This window comes from Balaenoptera borealis (assembly GCF_965194805.1).
Source record: "Balaenoptera borealis genome assembly, chromosome: X".
Taxonomy (NCBI): Eukaryota; Metazoa; Chordata; class Mammalia; order Artiodactyla; family Balaenopteridae; genus Balaenoptera; species Balaenoptera borealis.
Window position 1 is genome coordinate 116,629,744 of NC_138881.1, and position 19,625 is coordinate 116,649,368.

The 19,625-nt window shown below is 39.5% G+C and overlaps 1 protein-coding gene and 1 pseudogene across 12 annotated transcripts in view; one reads left to right on the forward strand and one right to left on the reverse strand.

Moving 5' to 3' along the window:
* Positions 1-19,625, forward strand: part of LOC309620082 (26S proteasome non-ATPase regulatory subunit 4 pseudogene) — a 198,910-nt pseudogene that overhangs the window by 96,558 nt on the left and 82,727 nt on the right. The gene's annotated exons all lie outside the window — the stretch shown is intronic.
* ATP11C (ATPase phospholipid transporting 11C (ATP11C blood group)) overlaps positions 1-19,625 on the reverse strand; it is a 166,455-nt gene that overhangs the window by 39,625 nt on the left and 107,205 nt on the right. For all 11 annotated transcript variants that reach the window (XM_082376049.1, XM_082376056.1, XM_082376054.1 and 8 more), the window contains 9 exons: positions 19,190-19,341; positions 18,125-18,196; positions 16,172-16,245; positions 14,367-14,470; positions 13,716-13,897; positions 12,367-12,630; positions 8,121-8,295; positions 3,324-3,426; positions 1,723-1,868 (listed from right to left, as the gene is read on the reverse strand). In XM_082376049.1, the coding sequence (XP_082232175.1) occupies positions 1,723-1,868; positions 3,324-3,426; positions 8,121-8,295; positions 12,367-12,630; positions 13,716-13,897; positions 14,367-14,470; positions 16,172-16,245; positions 18,125-18,196; positions 19,190-19,341 (1,272 nt within the window). The remainder of the gene's footprint in view (positions 1-1,722; positions 1,869-3,323; positions 3,427-8,120; positions 8,296-12,366; positions 12,631-13,715; positions 13,898-14,366; positions 14,471-16,171; positions 16,246-18,124; positions 18,197-19,189; positions 19,342-19,625) is intronic.

The following is a 19,625-nucleotide window of genomic DNA, read 5'->3' on the forward strand; positions in this document are numbered from 1 at the left end:
TAATCAAAGGTATCTGTATAAACTGAGTTCAAGTATTGAGTTTATACAGATACCTTTAATTTCAGCCCAACAACTTCAGCTCAGTAGCGATGAGCACAATTAGCGCCCAGATCTTGATTTCTAAATACCATTTGCGAATAATGGAAAGGAATAAGTGATCTTTGAGGAAAAGTCTGAATCCAGGACTGGGACAGGAAAAATACAAGAGGAGCCTAGAACATCATGTGGTACCAGAAAATAAACAAGACTTCAAAAAAGGTTAGGGCCGGGAGAGGGGGAAGGGGTGGGGAGGGAGGAACGGGGAGTTGCTACTCAATGGGTATACAGTTTTAGTTATGCAAGACGAGTAAGTACTAGAGATCTGTTGTACTTAACAATACTGTATCACATACTTAATAATCTGTTAAGTGCATAGAGCTCATGTTAAGTGTTATCACAATAAAATAAAAATTTAAAAATGATGGGGACATGGTGAAAGGAAACAGGCGCCAAATCTGTGACAATCTGAGTAACAGAATGAACAATGATAGTAATGAATTTCAACATAGAATAAAATATCTAGTTTAGCAGGAGAATGCTCTTTTCAGATGAAACTACACAGAGCAAAACTGAGGGGTCTTGAGACCCTCAGAACACCATCTGAACCAGCTTATCAAAGTTGACATTATCATGAGACACATTGACAACATGTGCCTCCGGATATGATGCATTCAGCAGGTTGCAATAGCGCTTCTGTGGTAATTGTGCCCAAATGCAAAACCTGAGTCTAATAATAGGCAAACATTAGACAAACCCAAATTGAGGGACATTCTACAAACTAACTGGCTAGCACTCTTCAAACATGTTAAGATCATTAGGACAAAAAAGACAGGAACTATCCTAGGTTAAAGAAGACTAAGGAGATCATGATCCTTAAATGCAAGCATGAGCCTGAAATGGACCACAAAAAGAAAATCTGTGGGACCATTAGCAAAATTCCAGTACAGTATATAGACTAGTTAATAATGTGCCAATTAATATCAATTTACTGATCTTGGTAACTATGTTGTGGGTTATCTAAGGTGTTAACAGTTGGCAAAGCTGGGCAAAGAGTATATGAGATTTCACTAATTTTGCAACTTTTAAAAAGTATGAAATTATCTCAAAACAAAAAGTGAAAAAAACTTTAAAAAACTATACAGAATAGAACATAGGACAGGAGATCAAGTTCTGGTACGTGTCTAAAACAGGCAAACCTAATGCGTATGTTGCATAAATTATATCTAAATTTATATGCTATATGCCATATATGTTACTATATATCACAGAGTAATGTAAATCAGATTAGCCGTTGTTTGGTACAGGGGTGGAGAAGACTGGAAAGGAGCACAAGTAAACTTTCTGGGGTGATAGAAATGGTCTATATTTGGTTCGGGTGGTAGCCGCATGGATGTATACATTTGTCAAAATTGAACTGTAAACATTTAATGGGTACATTGTACTGTATTTAAACTATACTTTAAGAAAGCTGACTTAAAAATTTTCATCTCAAATCTCTTGCATTAAAAGGAATTTCTGGTTTCTGATTCATTAAATAGACTGCCTCTGTTTTGCTGACCACAAATTTTAGTACTAAGACAGTAAAAGAAACATGAAAAAAGAAGGAAAAAAAAACTACAACCAAGCTGAGCCAATGCTGGGTTAAATAGTCATAAGTTAAATCACAAGTATTTCATCACATACCTTATAGAAGAAATACTGTACAAGGTGTGCTATTCTCACATAATACAGGTGTCCGTGAGCCAACAGCAGTTTCTTTAAATGTTTAAACTTTGGGACAGAATAATCACTATTCCTGGCTGCTTGGCGACCTTCTTTGCCTTTGATACCTAAAAAAAGAAAAATCTCTATAGGGTGAGTATTTTTATAGAATAAGTAACCACCTGACTTGTTACTTTCGCATTTTTTACTTGCTTACATGTATAGTTCAGTTGAATAGTTTAGATTTGTTTTCTTAAGCAAAAAGTGCTTTCAACAGTGACAGTGAGACTTACCAATAAAAAGTAAAATTATGTTTAATTGACAATTACCTATTTATAACAAAACATAAAATAATTAATAGAATCATTATTTTAATCATTATAAGGCAAAAATTATCCTGAGGAAAAAGTTAAATCTGAAAATTATTTTAAAGGTACTTAGTAAGTGATTAATTATGCATGGCACCAGACTAGGTGCCATATTAAAGCAACTCAGAGACCTGGGGATTATGGTCTAAGAGCTCAAAACTGAAGAGTTATAATGAGACGGTTAAGTCCTTATACTGAATGATACTCTGAGTAGTGGTTGGCAAACACTTATTCCTGTCCAAAATGTTCATAAGACAGTTGGTTCACACCAAAGATCCTTGAAATTTGGTCCTGTCCAAAACGTCAAGACATTTGGACTATAAGACAGTTGGTCCATGCCAAAAGGTCTTTGAAATCTGGTCCTGTCCAAAATGTCCACGAACATATTTGGTCCATGCCAAATGGTTTTGGACAGGACCAAATTTCAAGGACCTTTTGCATGGACCAAATGTGCTATGGACGTTTTAGACAAGACCAAATGTCCTGCAAGGCTGAGTAGCAGCTTTAGGCCATTTCCACAGTCAATAACCAATGAGGTGAACTAGAGTTCCACACTAAATAGGGTTACTTGCAAATGGAAAGAATTTGGGAATCCAAACTGTGGTACAATAATCCCCAAGATACTATTTCCATGATTTCTTGCCCACCAAAAAACCACTTGCCGGGGTGTTAGGATTGCCTCCCAGCAGCCTGACAGGGGAGGAAAGGGTGCAGGTTTTAGAGAAGCTGTTGTTGCATGCCGACATGTAAATTCACCACTACAGCCCAAACCGCCATGCAGAGATATTGCCATGTGGAAAATCAGCCAGCCAATTATCGTTTCTTAGTCCCAAACAGTTAAGGATCTCAAAAGATATAGTGCAGCAACATAAGCAGGCGATCTGGCCAGGAGCGAAAAATCAATCAAGTTTCATGCATGCTGTCAAAAGTGAGAGCTAAATGATCAACTGCATGGCCAGTAGGTTTGGGAAATTCACTTTATTTGGCTAATATAATAATATCCTCCAACTTGGTATTGCTACATTCCCACCATGGGTAGGACTTTGGCATGGACATATTCCATGATCCGATGAGGACCTTCTTCTGATTAACAATGATCATTCCCAAATTCGGATTCAAGATGAGCAACCAAAACAATCTCTAGAATAATAAGACCACTCTACCTAAAAGCAATACTGATACCTTACAGCTGCCATCTCATTAGATGTTTCTTACCTATGCCCACATGGGATTCCAAGATCATACTAACATCATTGGCACCATCACCTATCGACAGTGTTATTGGGCTGCCTTTTAAATTCTTCACCATTCTCACAATCTAAACATTAAATACAAAAGAGGTATAGAAAAGGTCAAAGCAGAATGTGAGATTGTACTACATTGTGGGTATTTGCCTCATTCACACTTGTAAATGGAGGCCTTTAAACAGAAAGGTAGCTTGTGCATATAAGTACAACCAGTCTTGAATTCTCAGGGGCAGAAGAACACAGCTTTTCAAAATGTAATACCAGCGCCCACTTGTTTCTGGTTTTGCGAATGTATGAACTGTCATAAACCATGCCTCATACCTATATTAGAGGTCAGCACGCTTCCCTCTTTTGTCATTGCTTCCTGTGTCCTTTCAGATCACGTATTGAATGAGAGAAAGTGGAGACCAGAGAGCCGATTTGGGGAAACATGCATGGGGCCACCAGGACAAAAGTGGGCACTGAGAAGACAATGTTTCTGGTTACCTCTCCCTCTCTCCTCCCTGCTGACACTCCCACCTCCCCTCGGTGCATGCCAACCCTTATTTCCATCTAGCTGCCGACTAAACTTTACTAAATCACCCAGTGCCCAATATGATATGATATGATCTCTCATACAGGTAGCTGCATTTCAAAAGGGGGCACCTTAAAGGTGATGAGCTTTGCAGAAAGATGCCCGAGATATGTGTATAAAGCCTGTCATTATTCCCTGAGTGTCTCTTAAAGATGTGTCGATGGCACAGTGCAGCTCAATGCTGTGTTCATGGTAAGTACTGAATAAAAGAAATGTTCTCCTGGCAGAGTTACTTGTGGGAAGAGTATTGGGTAAGCAGCTGTCCTCCCACCGTATGTTTTAGATAATGACTGCTTTATGTCTCAACCCTCAAAACCCCTTGGAATCTAGCAGGTTTTAAAAAGCTTATGTAATTCAGTAGTTAAATAATGCCTTGCAAAAATTTTGTACCCAAAATGGCTTTCACCAGGTAACATAAATAAAATCCATTTTCACATAACTGATTAAAAATAATTTATATGAGGCAAAACCACCCTGCAGTCTTTTCTTTAAACAAAATTCAGTCAGGTTTTAGTTGTATAAAACAACATACCAAAAAAACCCCACGTCCAATCCATTTGACACAAAAATGATGTTACTATGAAATGCCAGCTTTCTCCCAATCCTTCACCTCAACTTGGTTCTTTTAAAAAACTTTATAAGAGTGTCAGAAATAATCTGTGAGTCATCCACAAAAGTAAACTTGTGTTTAATGGGCTACAATACTGTTAAACTAATTGCACTCGTTATACTGTATGCAGTAATGATTTAAACCACAAGGAAGAAAAATGCAGCCAGGAAAGGTCTAGGGAAGGCAATAAAATTATCAAGGGTGACAGCTTCTGCATGAAAATATAGATTTAAAAAGATGAAAGCTTGTCCTTGTGGAAAGATAAAAGGATATATTGTCATGGACCATAAAACCATGAAAGATCTAGGTAGATAAACATGGGAGTTTTTTTTACTGAGTCCCAGGTCACCTGGATTAAGAACTTCTCTTCAATCTCTAGATAGCTTCACAAAAAAGAAATCAATTTACCAAAAACTATTTATTGATCAACTATAACTACATGCAATACAATGTACAAAAGCAAAGTGCAAATATCCAGAAAGGATATACGGCTTGGTCTCACACCTCAAGAAGCATATAATGGGGAATGGATACAATAATATCAGATAATCAGATTAACAATACAAGATAACAATACACAGTACCTATGCAAGGGAATATATAACACTGTCATCTAAGTTGTCCACATAAGAAGGCCCGTGATGTCAGAGAAGGGAGAGGACACTACATGCCAGAATGATCAGAAATGATTTTATAGAAGGAAGGGTGGTTTGACCTAAACCATAAAAGACTGGTAAGATGTGCATGGATGGGGAAAAGGGGGTTGGAGCAGTATCCCACGGAAAGGGAAGAGCATAGCATGTTCTAAGGCACACAGCCAGTTAAGTACAGTATATGCTTAGAAAACAGATCTGGTTTGACCAGACCAATGAGTTTTTGTACAGGGGACGTGGATAGGTATATACGGGGCCACATCAACAGGGAGCGATATTATGAAAGTGGCAACAGGGTGCAGGAGAAATGGGAAGAAAAGGCCAGACTGCAGGCAAAGAGAGAAGTTAGTCCACATGGAGTTCAATGAGCTGTTTAAGTCCTGGACCTGGAAGGTAGTGGAAAGAAAGAGATGGCAAAGACAGTGTACTAGAAAATGGACAGAATTTGGTGACTGAGACCACATGGAAGGGTAAAGAATGGGGGACGTCAAGGTTTTGAATCTAAAGACCTAGAAGTATAGTGAGCTCAGTGATAGATGTAAAGGGACTTTCCTGGTGGTCCAGTGGTAAAGAATCCACCTTCCAATGCAGGGGATGCCGATTCAATCCCTGGTCAGGGAACTAAGATCCCATATGCCACGGGGCAATTAAGCCCACACGCCACAATTACTGAGCTCGCACGCCTCAACGAGAGAGAGAAAACCCGCACGCCACAAGGAAAGATCCTGCATGCCTCAACGAAGATCCCGCGTACGGCAACTAAGACCCAATGCATCCCCCCAAAAAATCAATCAATCAATCAATCAATAAAATAAATATAAAAAAAAGAAAATAACCTATGTGGCCATGACAGATGAGTAGGTGATATCCTGGAAGAGGTGACGATAGTGAGGGAAATAAAACAGACTAAGGACTGAACCACAGGGGGCTCTATAGTCTGGGTGGGAGAAGCAGCACAGTGTTAGGAATTCAGATACTGTCCTGGGCAGTGGAGAAGTTAGAACCCAGGTGAGCAATTTGAGCAGCAGACAATGAATATAGGAGGAAAAAAAAGGGAAAGAGGTATTGCCTTTGACTAAAGGGACAGATTTCTATGGATACTGTTCTGATAGGATCTGCTTCCCCAGCTGGGGCTAACCAAGGCTCTTAAGGTTGAAGAAAAGAAGAGCACCTGATTGTGGTGGAAACTGAAAGTGAGAAGAAGGTAGACAATGCCCTAAATCAGGATGGGCTGTGTGCTCGTGCATGCGTGCATGCATGTGCGAGGTAGGGGGCAGGGTGTGTGAAGGAGAAGGCAAAGACACAGCGCCATCCGCTAGGTCTAGAGCAAGCAGCTGAGGGACGGGAAGAAGCAAGACCAACACATATAAAAGAATACAGTGTCCGCAGAAGTGAAAAGGTGTGTACCTGAGATTCTAAGGTTCCCGAGACTCAGTGAGTACAAGGAAGCAAGGCGAAGCAGATCAATGCGAGCCAGAGGAGCTGGAAAAGACAGCACACCCGAGGTTGCCCCTGCATTGGGTTTTATTAGGAGTAAAATTTTTGTTAGGCTAAGAGGAATTCAGAGGGAATTCCAGATGAGGAAATTATATGAGGGAAGCTTTGGAAGTTGGTGTGAGCATGGCACGTGGAAGGGACACAAAGGGGGAACAACCAACAGGAGTGGATGATTCTCGCTGGAAGTGAGAGTGATGGTGGACACAAAATATGTAGACACATTGAAAAGGTCGACAGGGGTGGCCCCAAGTACCATATTGAGTCATCTGCCCTTCATCCTAAGGGACTAGGAAACTACTGAAAGGTTCTGAGCGAGAATATATGATGGGAGAAGTACTGTTTTAACAAGATTAATTTGGGAGTATGGGGAAAGAGATGGAATGGGGAAGGGCGAAAGCAAGGAGACTAATGAGAAGATTAAATCAAATAGTCTGTGTGTAAAGTCCTAAGGGCTTGCCTGCACTAAGATGGAGATAAAAGGTTTAACAACGTGGCACCACAATGAGAGCTATGACAAAAGGTAGGATCAGTAGGACATGGTGACTATATATGGAGTGAGTGAGAAGAAAAGGATCAAAGGCAGTTTGGAGACTTAGGGAGCCAAAGAAAAATGTCACTGGTAATAGGAATAATAAAGACAAGGGATAAAATAAACTGGGCTGAAGGAGAAAATTATAATATCTGTCTTGGATACTAGAATTTAATGTTACAGTGGGGAATCCATATAGAGCCGTCTAGCAGGCAGCTAGAAATATGAGACTTAACAAAAAGGAAGAGTCAGGACGAGAGATATATCATCAATGGAAGTCATAGAAATGGATGTGCTTATCCAGAGAGATAGGATGTAAGTGAAGAGCAGAGGGAAGACATAGCCCCCCAAAAAAACTGACAATTAGGGAGAAGACACAGGATGAAACAAAATAAAAAGACACTAGGTTGCCAAGAAGGGGAAAAAAAAAAGGACCGTGGACCATCACAGAAACCAAGGGAGGAGAGTTTAAAGGAGGACATAATTGGCAGTGTCAACTGCAGCAGAGAAATGAGGAGAAAACGAAAGACAACACAACGGGTTCAGCAAGGAGGTCCCTGCTCTCCTCCAGGAGATGCAGCAGAGTAAGGTGAGAAGAAAGAATGCATGGGGCTAATGCAGTAGTGGAGCCAGGAGTAGTGGGATGAAGGCAGCAGGCACCAAGCACTCATTAGAGAAGTTTGCAAGGTGAGGAATTAGACAGCCAGCTTGAGGAGACAAAAAGGTGAAGCACGGGTTTAATTCAAATTGGTGGGAAGACTTCTGAGTTGGACCACATAGGGGAAGAATCCAGGGAAAATATAATAAGGTACTCAGGGCTCTTCGAAGAAAATTAAAAGTGAACATTTGCACATATGCGTACAGAAGTACCCAGAATGGAACATTAACTAACATCCAGTTACCTGGGCTTTCTGTAACGGTGCCATCCGACAGCAGAGCACCGCAGTGCACTTCATACAGATTTGCAGGAAAATGCTTTTGTAATTGTTAGAACCAGAGTCATGACTAGAATTTAATATGAGAGACAACGTGGAGCCATCAATGATTAATCCATATTCCTGATGTTCTGTCCATGCTCTGAAAAAGAAAAACAATGCTATATTTGAATCTACTATACATTGCTATTTAGGAACTTTAAAAAACCACTCAGAGGAGGGTTATCATCAACCTGGTTCCTGCACCTGTAAATTCTAAAGAAGCAACCGTCTCTATTAATGGCACAACAGAGACCTTCTATCACATCTTTGAGACTCAAGCTGCTCATATGGATGGCACTAAGTTCTAAATATAAAAATAATGGACTTCTAGCAGCCAGTCTCCATATAAGAAACTCAAGGTGAATTTTGGAAATTACAGTTCCATCAAACTCTGATATGAAGACAAATCATCAATCTGAAAACTCCTTAACAATGCAGGGAAAAGACAAAATGGCTTTGGGGTATCCAAATCACAGAAGATATTCTTAATATTTTTGCCCAAATGCCAAAAGCTATCAATAGACCTGGCTTCTCAAATATGATGGACTACTAAAAAGACATAGTGTTCATTAAAGAATAGCATACAATAATGATATATGTTCCTTAAATAAGTATCATTTTATACTAGACTAGTGGTTTTCAACCATAGCCTTCCTATGAGAGTCATCTGGGCAGCTTGAAAAAAAGCCCATGTCTTAGGTTTATCCACAGACAAATTAAATCAGGGTATCTTGGGCAGGGCTTGGTTATATATAGGCATGTTTTAAAAGGCTCCATAGGTGATTCTCATGTATAGCCAGGATGAAGTATTATTAGTTGCCAGGAAAGACAAATATAACAGGTGCTGGACTTCCCTGCTGGCGCAGTGGTTAGGAATCCGCCTGCCAATGCAGGGGACACGGGTTCAAGCCCTGGTCCGGGAAGATCCCACATGCCATGGAGCAACTAAGCTCGTGCGCCACAACTACTGAGCCCGCGCGCCTAGAGCCCTGCTCCGCAACAAGAGAAGCCACCACAATGAGAAGCCCGCACACCGCAACCAAGAGTAGCCCCGCTCACCACAACTAGAGAAAGCCCGCGTGCAGCAACAAAGACCCAACGCAGCCAAAAATAAAATATAAATAAATTTATTAAAAAAAAATATATATATAACAGGTGCCAAGTATTTAAGAAAAACATATGGGGGAAAACTTACAACTGAGAAAATTCTATCAATTAACATTTAAATTTTTTTTGCAATTAACAAAAAAACCACCGATTAATTTCTGCTCAGGAAATCTTGGGTGCCATTTGAGAACTGCTGCAGTAGACGTATTAAACATAGCAGGATCTCATCGTTATACAATAGATTCATTTGTCTAATTTTATGCTCCTCAAAGCTTAATGTTTAAAGGAATCTTGCTAAAATTCCTGGGAATCTTGTTAAAGTGCACATTCTGATTCAGTAGTTTTGGGGTGGGACATGAGATTTTGCATTTCTAACAAGCTTCTGGTGATAATGGAGCTGCTGTTCTATGGACTATGAGTAGTGAGAGACTAATATGCCTCTTCCTTCCTTCCGTTCATATTTTGCTTCATGATATTATGAGCATGTTTTATCCACTAATTAAAGAGATAGCAATCATGCATTCTCCTTTGCTCCCCTATTCACAGAGCTGACAATGAGCAGAAAACAATGGCTCAATAATCAATCAAGCGGCAAGAGGGAGGAGATATGGGAACATATGCATATGTATAACTGATTCACTTTGTTATAAAGCAGAAACTAACACACCATTGTAAAGCCATTATACTCCAATAAAGATGTTAAAAAAAAAATCAATCAAGCAGTATTTGGTCTCTAACTAGGCCATATAGAAGAATGGAAAGAATTATTAACTAATCTTTCTTTGGAGAATAGAAAATATCCTTGGGGTAACAGAGGCACACGTGAGAGAATATACCCAACCAAACATGATATTAAATGGTTAATATCTGAAAAGAATGGATACATGTATATGTGTAACTGAATCACTTTGTTGTACACCTGAAACTAACACAACGTTGTTAATCAACTATACTCCAATATAAAGTAAAAAATTTTTAAAAAAGGTTAATATCCAGTGATTGGGACAATAAATACACACCAGGAAAGAACAATGGTTTCTTTGTGAGGTATGATATCTGAAATGTAACTTAAAAGACAGGACAGAAAGAGGTGAAGAAAAGAAGGAATGTATGTGTGGTGCATTAGGAAAATAAGCTGAAAAGGTCACTTGGGGCCTTTGGTACGACCTGATTCTGTGGGTAATAGAGATCCACTAAAGGTTTCTGAGCAGGGCTGTGACATGGGCAGTACTTTATACCTAAGGACCACTCATCTGGCAGAGGGGCTTACGTGCTTTGAGGCACGAGTTACTAGGAATCTGATGTGGAGCACCAGTGGAGAGAATGGGGACATGGGTAAGGCTTGGTGGCTGATTTGAAGTGGAAGGGACAAAGGAGCAGAACCTGGCAAAAGGGATTCTGTGTCTGATGCTTGTGTAACTTGGGGAAAGAGTGTACCCAACTCCAGATGAGTCAGGAAGAGGGAATGTTGAGATGGTGAGTTCAGTTTTCCATAAGCCCTGGCTTTTACAAAAGTGCCCAAGGGCTCCTGAATGGTGCTATGGACTGAATTGTGTCCCCCCCTGAAGTCCCATGTTGAAGCCCTAACCCTCAATGTGATGATATTTGGAAATGGGGCCTTTGGGAGATAAGTTTAGATGAAGTCATGAGAGTGGGGCCTTTATGATGGGATGATGGGATTAATATCCTTATAAAAAGAGGAAGAGACACCAGAGCTTCCTCTCTCTCTGCCAAGTAAGGACACAGCAAGAGGGCAGCTTTCTGCAAGCCAGGAAGGGGGACCTCACCAGAACTCGGCCATGTTGGCACCTTGATCCCAGACTTCTGGTCTCCAGAAATGTGAGAAATAAGTTTCTATTGTTTAAGCTACCTGGTCTCTTGTATTTCGTTATGGTAGCCTGAGCAGACTAAGATAAATGCAAGTAAAACACATGTAATCTGGACTGCCTTTATAAGTACCATTTGGTTAAAGGAAGGAGACATTTATCATAGGCAATTAATAAAAACCTGTTTACTCTCACTGATGTCCAAGTAACAGAAGAACAACAGCTGTTTTAAAATTGGCCATAGCTTCATGAATGTGGGCTATTCATTTTTAAAGTCTGTTTAAACACTAGTGATGAGGACACAGATAGAGCATAGTTGTTAAAAGCATGGGCTCTGGAATTGGGTAGGCTTGCTCTACACCTTATTAGCTGTGTTATCTCGAATAAGTCACTTCATCTCTCTGAGCCTTAGTTTCCCTATTTCTAACATGAAGAAAATAAGATTGTGTTACTGGGTTGCTGGGAAGATTAAATGAGAATAATTTAAAGTGCTTAATGTTGTTCCTGGAACAAAGAGGGCACTTAAGAAATGTGAAATAATATTATCTACGGGTCTTTGGATTTACTGCAGACACATCCTGTGGCATTCCAGAAGAGGAGATTGATTTGCTTACGGCCAAGGTAAATTCCAGTAATTGGTTTAGACAAAGCTAGGCCTTGGTCAATGTCAAGTATAGGAAAATGTAACTCTGGGTATTGAATTATTGCGGATCAGTGGCTTTCCTTGAGAACCTTAGATTCTACAGGTTCTTCGTAAGCAGCTTGTTGAAAGCAGTCCAGTAGCCATGCTATCAAGTATTTGGTCTCCTTTGGAGCACTGGGGCATGAAAATTCACAAAGAAAATGGCTCCAGGACCTCGACCTGCATGGAAACTGTTTTAGAGACTGATTTTATTATATTCAATTTAAGAGACCATGAAAAGGAATGTTTTTTCTTAACATGGACCAGGACAGAATATCAATGATAAGTACCCAGACCCTAAGTATTTAGAAAATGAACCACTTTTCTAAAGCTTGAGAAGGGCAGGGTTTTCTTTTAAATGAAAGAAGAGGTGGAAAGTGCCAAATAATCTCAAATGGGCCATTAGCCAAGTCCTCAGGAAAGGTTCTAACTTACAAGGCTAAAGCACCTGCAATGAAAGACTGATAAATTACAGAAAACGGAGCCTTCTGCATAAACAGCTGTGATTTACATCTGTACCAATGTCTAAATATAACAAATTGATGTACTTTCTTACTTTTTAAGGCTTCTAGTACTTTTAGGAAATTCATGCAGCAACTTTTTACGATATTCAATCAACAACTCATGTAATCGATCTTCTTTCCGTTCGCTTTCTTGGATGGTTTTGGTGGTCAGTTCCAAGAGCTCGGTGCTGGTTTGGAAAAGGCGGCAGGCATAGCAGGTAGATTTGGCTGTTTCCATCTTGTCCCCAGTAAGCACCCAGACTTTCAGACCTGCTGCGTGCAGGGCTTCAATGGTCTCAGCGGCTTGATCTTGTAGCCTGGAAACACAAAGGAAACCTTGTTATCTTTGAAAATTCCTGACACAGATTCTACAAGAAGGCTTGTTAAAGAGAATATCCTTATAATTCATAGCAATTCTGGAGTCCTGACATGTTTTAACAGTTGTTTGTCTTATACATCCTCTACCATTTCTGAGCATACTCTTTCTGGCATAGTTTTACTTATTAAAGTACATTTCAAACAATGAGGTTTGGAAAGTTTATGTTTTCTATCTCACTATACAAATACTTAACATGGTTCAAAACAGAAAGGGCCAGACACAGTCTAATGAGATATTGAAGGAAGTTAGCGAATCCCCATTCCTGAGGAGCTGGAAGTTTAGGAAAGCCAACCATTCTGAAGGAGATTTTAAGCATTATTCTGAAAGGCAAGGGTAGAAGAAGAGTGATACTTTGCATTCCTTTTGGTCAGAGAATAACAATGAAAGTAGACTAAATGAATTCTATTAGAACTTTAATACCTTCCAATGAATATATGTTTATAACTTCATGTTTGGGTTAAGCCTCACAATTTGCATTCATAGCTTCTAGAAAACTCCTAAAATAGAATCTAAAACTTATTTTTTCAAGCAGATCAATTCTGGAGCCCTATAATCATGCCCGGCAGAGCTCAGCCTGTATGGTTAGAGCAAATTATTTTAAAGTATGCAAAAATATGCTCTAGTCTGTTAAACCAGGTTAGAATGAGCTCTCATGTTGTTTGCTCAACCTTGAATTTCCCTTCTGCTCATCTGTCTTTCAAAATTGTACCCATTCTACCAAGCACCAACTCAAATGGTGTCTCTAGCACAAAGCTTCCTACGCATAGTAAGACTACTTCATAAATACCTGCATAAATGAAGGGATGGCTTAGTAAGTACTCAAAAGACCTTAGAGATGACAGATTCATTCTTCTAAGCCACAAATATTTAACTTAAAAATTATTCCCACAAACAGTTCAAAATCTGATGTACAGACAAAGCTGAATCAAAGATTTCAAAACTTGAGAATGAATTACCAATCTGGACAGATACCACCCTAAATGACTGGTCATTAAAATAACAAGAATATCATTTTCTAGTTACTTGTCTTCCACTGCAGTGGCTCCAATTAAATTCATGTTTGTCTCAATCTCATCAAAAACCTTTTCCATTTTTTCTTCTCTGTCTTGTAAGGCCATTTTTGCCTCTATGAGCTGTCTGTTAATTCTTTCATAATCATCTGGAGCAATTTCTTTGAAGGCTACGCAAAGTGTCCGATACCCATCCTAGAAGCAAGGTAGGAGATCTCTAGTTATCCAAATAATGAATAAAAACAAACAAACAAAACACACTCTTTAAATACTCTTGCGTTACCATACAAAAGAGAAATTCTGACTAATTTCCTTTTTAGTTAAAAAAGGGGAAAAAAAGAGAAAGAACAGATTGCACTGGGTTAACATTCAATTAGGTTTGGAATAACAAAATAATAGCTCTTGGGGTTAAAAAAAAAAAAAAGCAGAACATAAAACAAAGATTCTTGAAAAGTCTTCAAAGGGTGCAAATTCTGAACAGAAACTTGCTCCAGGATGTTTTATATTAAAATAAGGAAAATAATATTACAAAATCCCCAAATATAAAAATAGACCATAAAAATAAGCTAAAATTCATTTAAACAGTCCTTTAAATAGCAATCCATAGACATAGTCATCTCTAGCATTTCTCTATGACTACTGGGGGGAGGGGGTGTAGGCTCACCATTGCATTACGTTCCACATGGACTTTAGTTAACTCAATTTCATGATTTTGCACCCTGGGGAAAACTGCTGAGTCGGCTCCTTTACAAAAGAGAAGTATGTCTCCTAAAATAAAGAATCAGAGTACTTGACTTACTTAGAATTGGGATTTTAATAATAGATAACTATTAAGGTGGCCTCTCCCACCCAGCAGCTGTGTATCCTGAGCCTGCCTTGGAATGTTCATCCAAATGGAAGCAGACATCTTGACCTTTACTCTGTCAGGAGAACATTCACCACCTCTTGGGACCAATACAGACATAACTAATATCCCAGAGTTTACAACATGCACCTCTGTTAAAAGAAACTTCCTTCAAGTGAATCACAGAAGACGGTGCTTGTGTCAAGGAGCTGCATCTGAATTCTCTTTGAGGATGTTGTCAACCATGGTCTAAAGTTCACATGTGGCATCTACAGATGTCAAGGACCAAACTCAAGCTCAAACAAGATAAAATCATTTTGAAAGACTATACACATTAGCTTTTAAAACAGTAGCTTGAAGGTTTTCACCGGAAACTGGAGAATGCTAGTACAACTACAGCTTTATACGAGTCCATGCACCCAGGAAAGTAGACAGCACCATTAAGAAGGACACTCTGACCTTATAAGGCAAAGTGCTAAGTTCAAAAAGTTAAAAAAGGGTAGCTCTGAGGTCAAGGCCCTTGATAGGCCACTTCCTCAGACATCTTACCATCTGCAGTAAAACGTGGGCGTGCATGTGTACAGGTAAGAACAGCAAGTATTCCAAATGTTAGGTGTTTTTTAAAAAATTTTCTCTCACAAAGCCACAATGTATTTAAAAGTCATAAAACAAATTCCACATTTACATATAATGAAATCAGCATTGTGACTTTGCAGTCACACCACAAAGTATGAATAAGGTAGGATATATTCCCTGAAGGGTAGGTCTAAATCTTCCCATTCTCATATTAAGACATTTTCAACAGATTTAATACTAAAAAGTAAATTACTAGGAAATAAATCAAGGATATTTTGGAAAACCACCTGGAGACAGACAGACAGACACAGACACAGACACACACACACACACACACACACACACACACACACACACACACAGAGGAATATGAGAGCCCACAAACGAAGCAGGAATGCTACCCATGGGTCTTGCTGATCCTGAGCAGAAGGCATCCCAGTCACCATGGCTCCTCCCAAGAACATGGGGGAACCCTGAAATGATGGTACTGTTTCCCCTGCAAAGGGCAAGCTTCTTTACTGCGGTAAACAAACAGCCCAGGTTGCTAGAGTAAAATCACATGCCCTTTCCCAGCAGTCAGGCCCTTAGTCATCTCTAGCTTACCTGCTTCCAGGAAGTGTAAAGCAGTGGGGGATTAGGAAGGTCAGAGAGGGATAACCAGCAACTCTCTACACTCATAGATTCTACTGCTAGTAATCTCAAACCATCCAGTTGTAGCGGGCTGCTGCAGGTAGACATTGGTGGTGATTGGTTAGTACCCTGAACTGTGAAAAAGTCACCCTTTTAGTTCCTGTTTGGACATCCAAGACTGAGGGGTAGAGTTCACTTTCCAAGAAAATGCATATATTGTCATACCAGGGGTTCTGCCACTGACAATTTGACAAACTGAACATGTGCTTGTATAAATACATTAAGGCGTATACAAAAGCTTTGCACAACTTTCGGTAATCATACACTACTACGTGAAATGCTTTTCTCTCTTGAAGTAGTTGATCAACATACAAATCTACAAATGGAAAAAGAAAAAGTCAAGTTTTAAAAATGCATACCTGATGGAGTCTTCACAACTACACTCATACGACGGCGGACAGAATCGAAGTTTAAGGTGTGAAGAAGTTCATACCTTTAATAGAAAAAAAAAAGAGAAAAGTGAAATACCTAGACCAAGATAAAACATAACAGAAACATCTTAAGTTAACAGAGCTCTCCTCTTTGGATAAGGGTTGCTAGTTGTGGGCACAACGGGTGCTTTCCATTGTGTCTTTGGAATTTCTCTGCGCTTAGAACATGCTGTCAGAGGATACCAGTGTTGGTTAAGGGTTATCTATATCTTCTCATTATATAACTTAAAATAGTAAGGAGAGACTGACTGCATAGGAATGAGGAACAAAGAGCTGTCCTGCGAAGCTATATCTGGAGAGGGTCTAGAAATAGTCTCACCCTGCCAAGTATTTTAATCATCTATGGAGTGCCTACTATGTGTCAGGCACAGTGATTGACGCTGGACAACAGACACACATCTTCCCTTAAGGCACTTACCAAATGATAAGGGAGACAGAGGGTAATGAGATGACTACCCCCTAGTCTTCCAAATACTGTAACAAAGGAACACACAGGGGAGATGTGGGAGCACAGACGGAAGGCATCTGAAGGAAGGCTTCCTGGAAGAGGTGGTGCCTGAGCTGTGTTTTGCAGGAGTGACACGATGAAGAAAGGATATCATGGCACTCTGAGTATAGAGAAGAGTATGTGCAAAGGCACAGCAACATGAGAGCACGTGGCCCATTGGGGGACTTACAGTAGTTACGTAAGGCTTGAGATCTAGTTGATAGGGGAGTAGCAAGAGAGGTAGGCAGGGGCTGGGACCTGAGAACATTGTGGGCCATTTCAGAGATTTGGAATTTCATCCTAAGGGCAATAGGAATCCACTGAAGGGTATAAACAGTGGATTGACATGATCTGATTTGTGTGTAAATGGCTAAGCTACTCACCAGATGAAAGGATGAAGAAGAAGAAAGTTTCTAAGACTTATTACAAAAAATGTGAGGAAATAATTTCTTGAAAATAAATAACTTGTATACAAGTATTTACTAGAAAGCTTCTCTTTGATGGGAGTGAGCGGGTCATTGGTTTTGGGATGTGTATGTATAAGACATCTACTTGCAGCACAGTATCTCATTTGTTGTTGGCCAGATGGGGGCACTGTTGTGAACCGGCTAGAATCTGGACTTTGACAATGACCTGGGGCTCCTGGCAGTCAGGCCAAAGAGCCTTCTTCTGGTTCCTCTGGCTCTTGAACACTCCTTCCCAAAGGGGCATATTCCCTAAGCACATCTACAAGTGTTACATGTTTCTGTGATGGGTCTCACGAAATGCTAGGGGTCAGAATGGAAGTCAGATAATTACATACCAAGTTCTTACAAAGAATTCAAATTAATCACAGGGGCTAATTAAAATCCGCTATTAAGCCAAGGTGGTTTTGTTTGTTGGGGTCTCTGTAGTGGGAAAAAAAAAAAAAAGAAATGTGGAGCTACGGCTGCATCAGAGTACTTGCCCTGAGGCTCACACCCAAGCATCTAGAACAAGAGAAAGCTTCTGACTCCAAAGCTGCCATGTCTGGTAGGGCTTGCAATCCCAGAATGATTGGTTGGGTTCTGGACAGCAGAAGGTTTCACGCATGTTCACTGATTTTTCTTGCAGCATGTGTTGGAGACCTGAAATGGCATCTAAAATTCAGAAAAGTCCAGGCAGACGCTCATTCAGGCTACTGGACCCATATGTGAACAAAATTGGAATCATTTACACCTCAAATGCTAGTTTCTGCCATTCTATGAAAAATGTCTTCTCCTACTCCAACTACATTTACATAAAGCTCTGAACTGGGAGAGCAGAGTCCTACATTTATAGATGCGATCAGTCCCCTTTGCTGCCCTTCCTAAATCCATCTAAGGTGGACTGTGGAGTTAAGAAGTGACAATCATCAAACATACAGTGCTACTTACTCTTCTATTTCTTTTCTTTGGTTCTCTACTCTCATATGACCATTCCGCATTCCTACAAACGTGAACCCATACCTGCGAAACACAATAAAAAAGACCTTTGTGTATCTTTAAAGAATAATTAATTTCCTCTTGCGCTGGCATTATTCATACTTGTTTATTGTTTTCTTCTCTTTCATAAGATCTCAATCTATAACTGTACTTCCTTTTACTCACTGAGATGTTAACACAGAGCAAGTCAATGCCCAGTCACAAATCGTAACCAAGAAAGAGGCAATTTGTAATTCCAGTTCTGTAGCTAACACAAGGGGTGAGTTTTATCCACTTAATTAGCTTGGGCTTCATGGATAAAACAGGACTTTCAGTTACCAAATGATATCAAAATTGCTGGGAGCACTTCAGGAAAAACATGTGTTGTACAAAAAGTGGCCATTATTATAGGATTTGCAAACTATAATATGAATATTTGGACTTCTGGCTGGAATGCATAAATAGTAATGCAAGTTACATCTATGCATTGCTATTTTCTTTTTGGTCTTAACTGGTTAGGTTTGAGAATTTTTTTCAAACTTTCAGATAAAGTAGCTTGGCTCCTTATTAAAGAATAAGGATACTTATAAGATAAGGTTATTGAAGCAAATAAGAGAAGGAACAAAATAACTCCTGTCCTCCTGTGATTTCGCTTTCTCACGAGAAGTACAAGAACTGTTTAATTTTTTTTACTCTTCAAAAATGTTAATGTATTTTTCTACAACTTATTTCTGGGTTTTAAAACAGCATTACTGAGGTATAACTGATAGAGAACTGCAAATACCTAATGTGTGCAATTTGATGAGTTTGGACACATGAATACGTCTGTGATACCATCACCACAATCAAGGTAGAGACATATCCCAACATTTCTCATGTTCTTTGTGTCCCCTTTGCTTTTTTGTTGTTTGTGGTAAGAACATTTAACATATGAGATCTACTCTCTTAACAAATTTGGAAGTGAAAATACCATATTGTTAACTATAGGCAGAACTGTACGTCTCGAAATTATTCAACTAGCGTAACGTACGTGCTTACCTTTTAGCTCCTTTGACCAAAGCTATTTCATCTGGTGAAGAGGACATATAGGTTAATTCAGCTGATTCTGTAACTCCATCAACAGTATCATTCGTTTTAATTTCTACAGTATGACATAAACACAAGGCACGCAGAAAGAGCTCTTCTCGATTCTATTGAACAGTAACAGAAAAATCATATTAGTTTCACTGTGAACACTTGGTAACTAGTCAATGAACAGAGTAAAGTTATTAATGTGAGAGAATGTTATAACCTCCAGCAAACTGAGTAGCAAAAACTTATAAATTCATAATACTCAAATGAACTATATATTCTCCTAGTCCCTACCAACATGGCTGGTTCTCAGCTAACACACCCTAGGGGCTATGTTAACTCATTCAAGTTACTGTAGTGCCACCTAATACCAAAGCAGCGACATCTCCATGGCCTAAAAGAG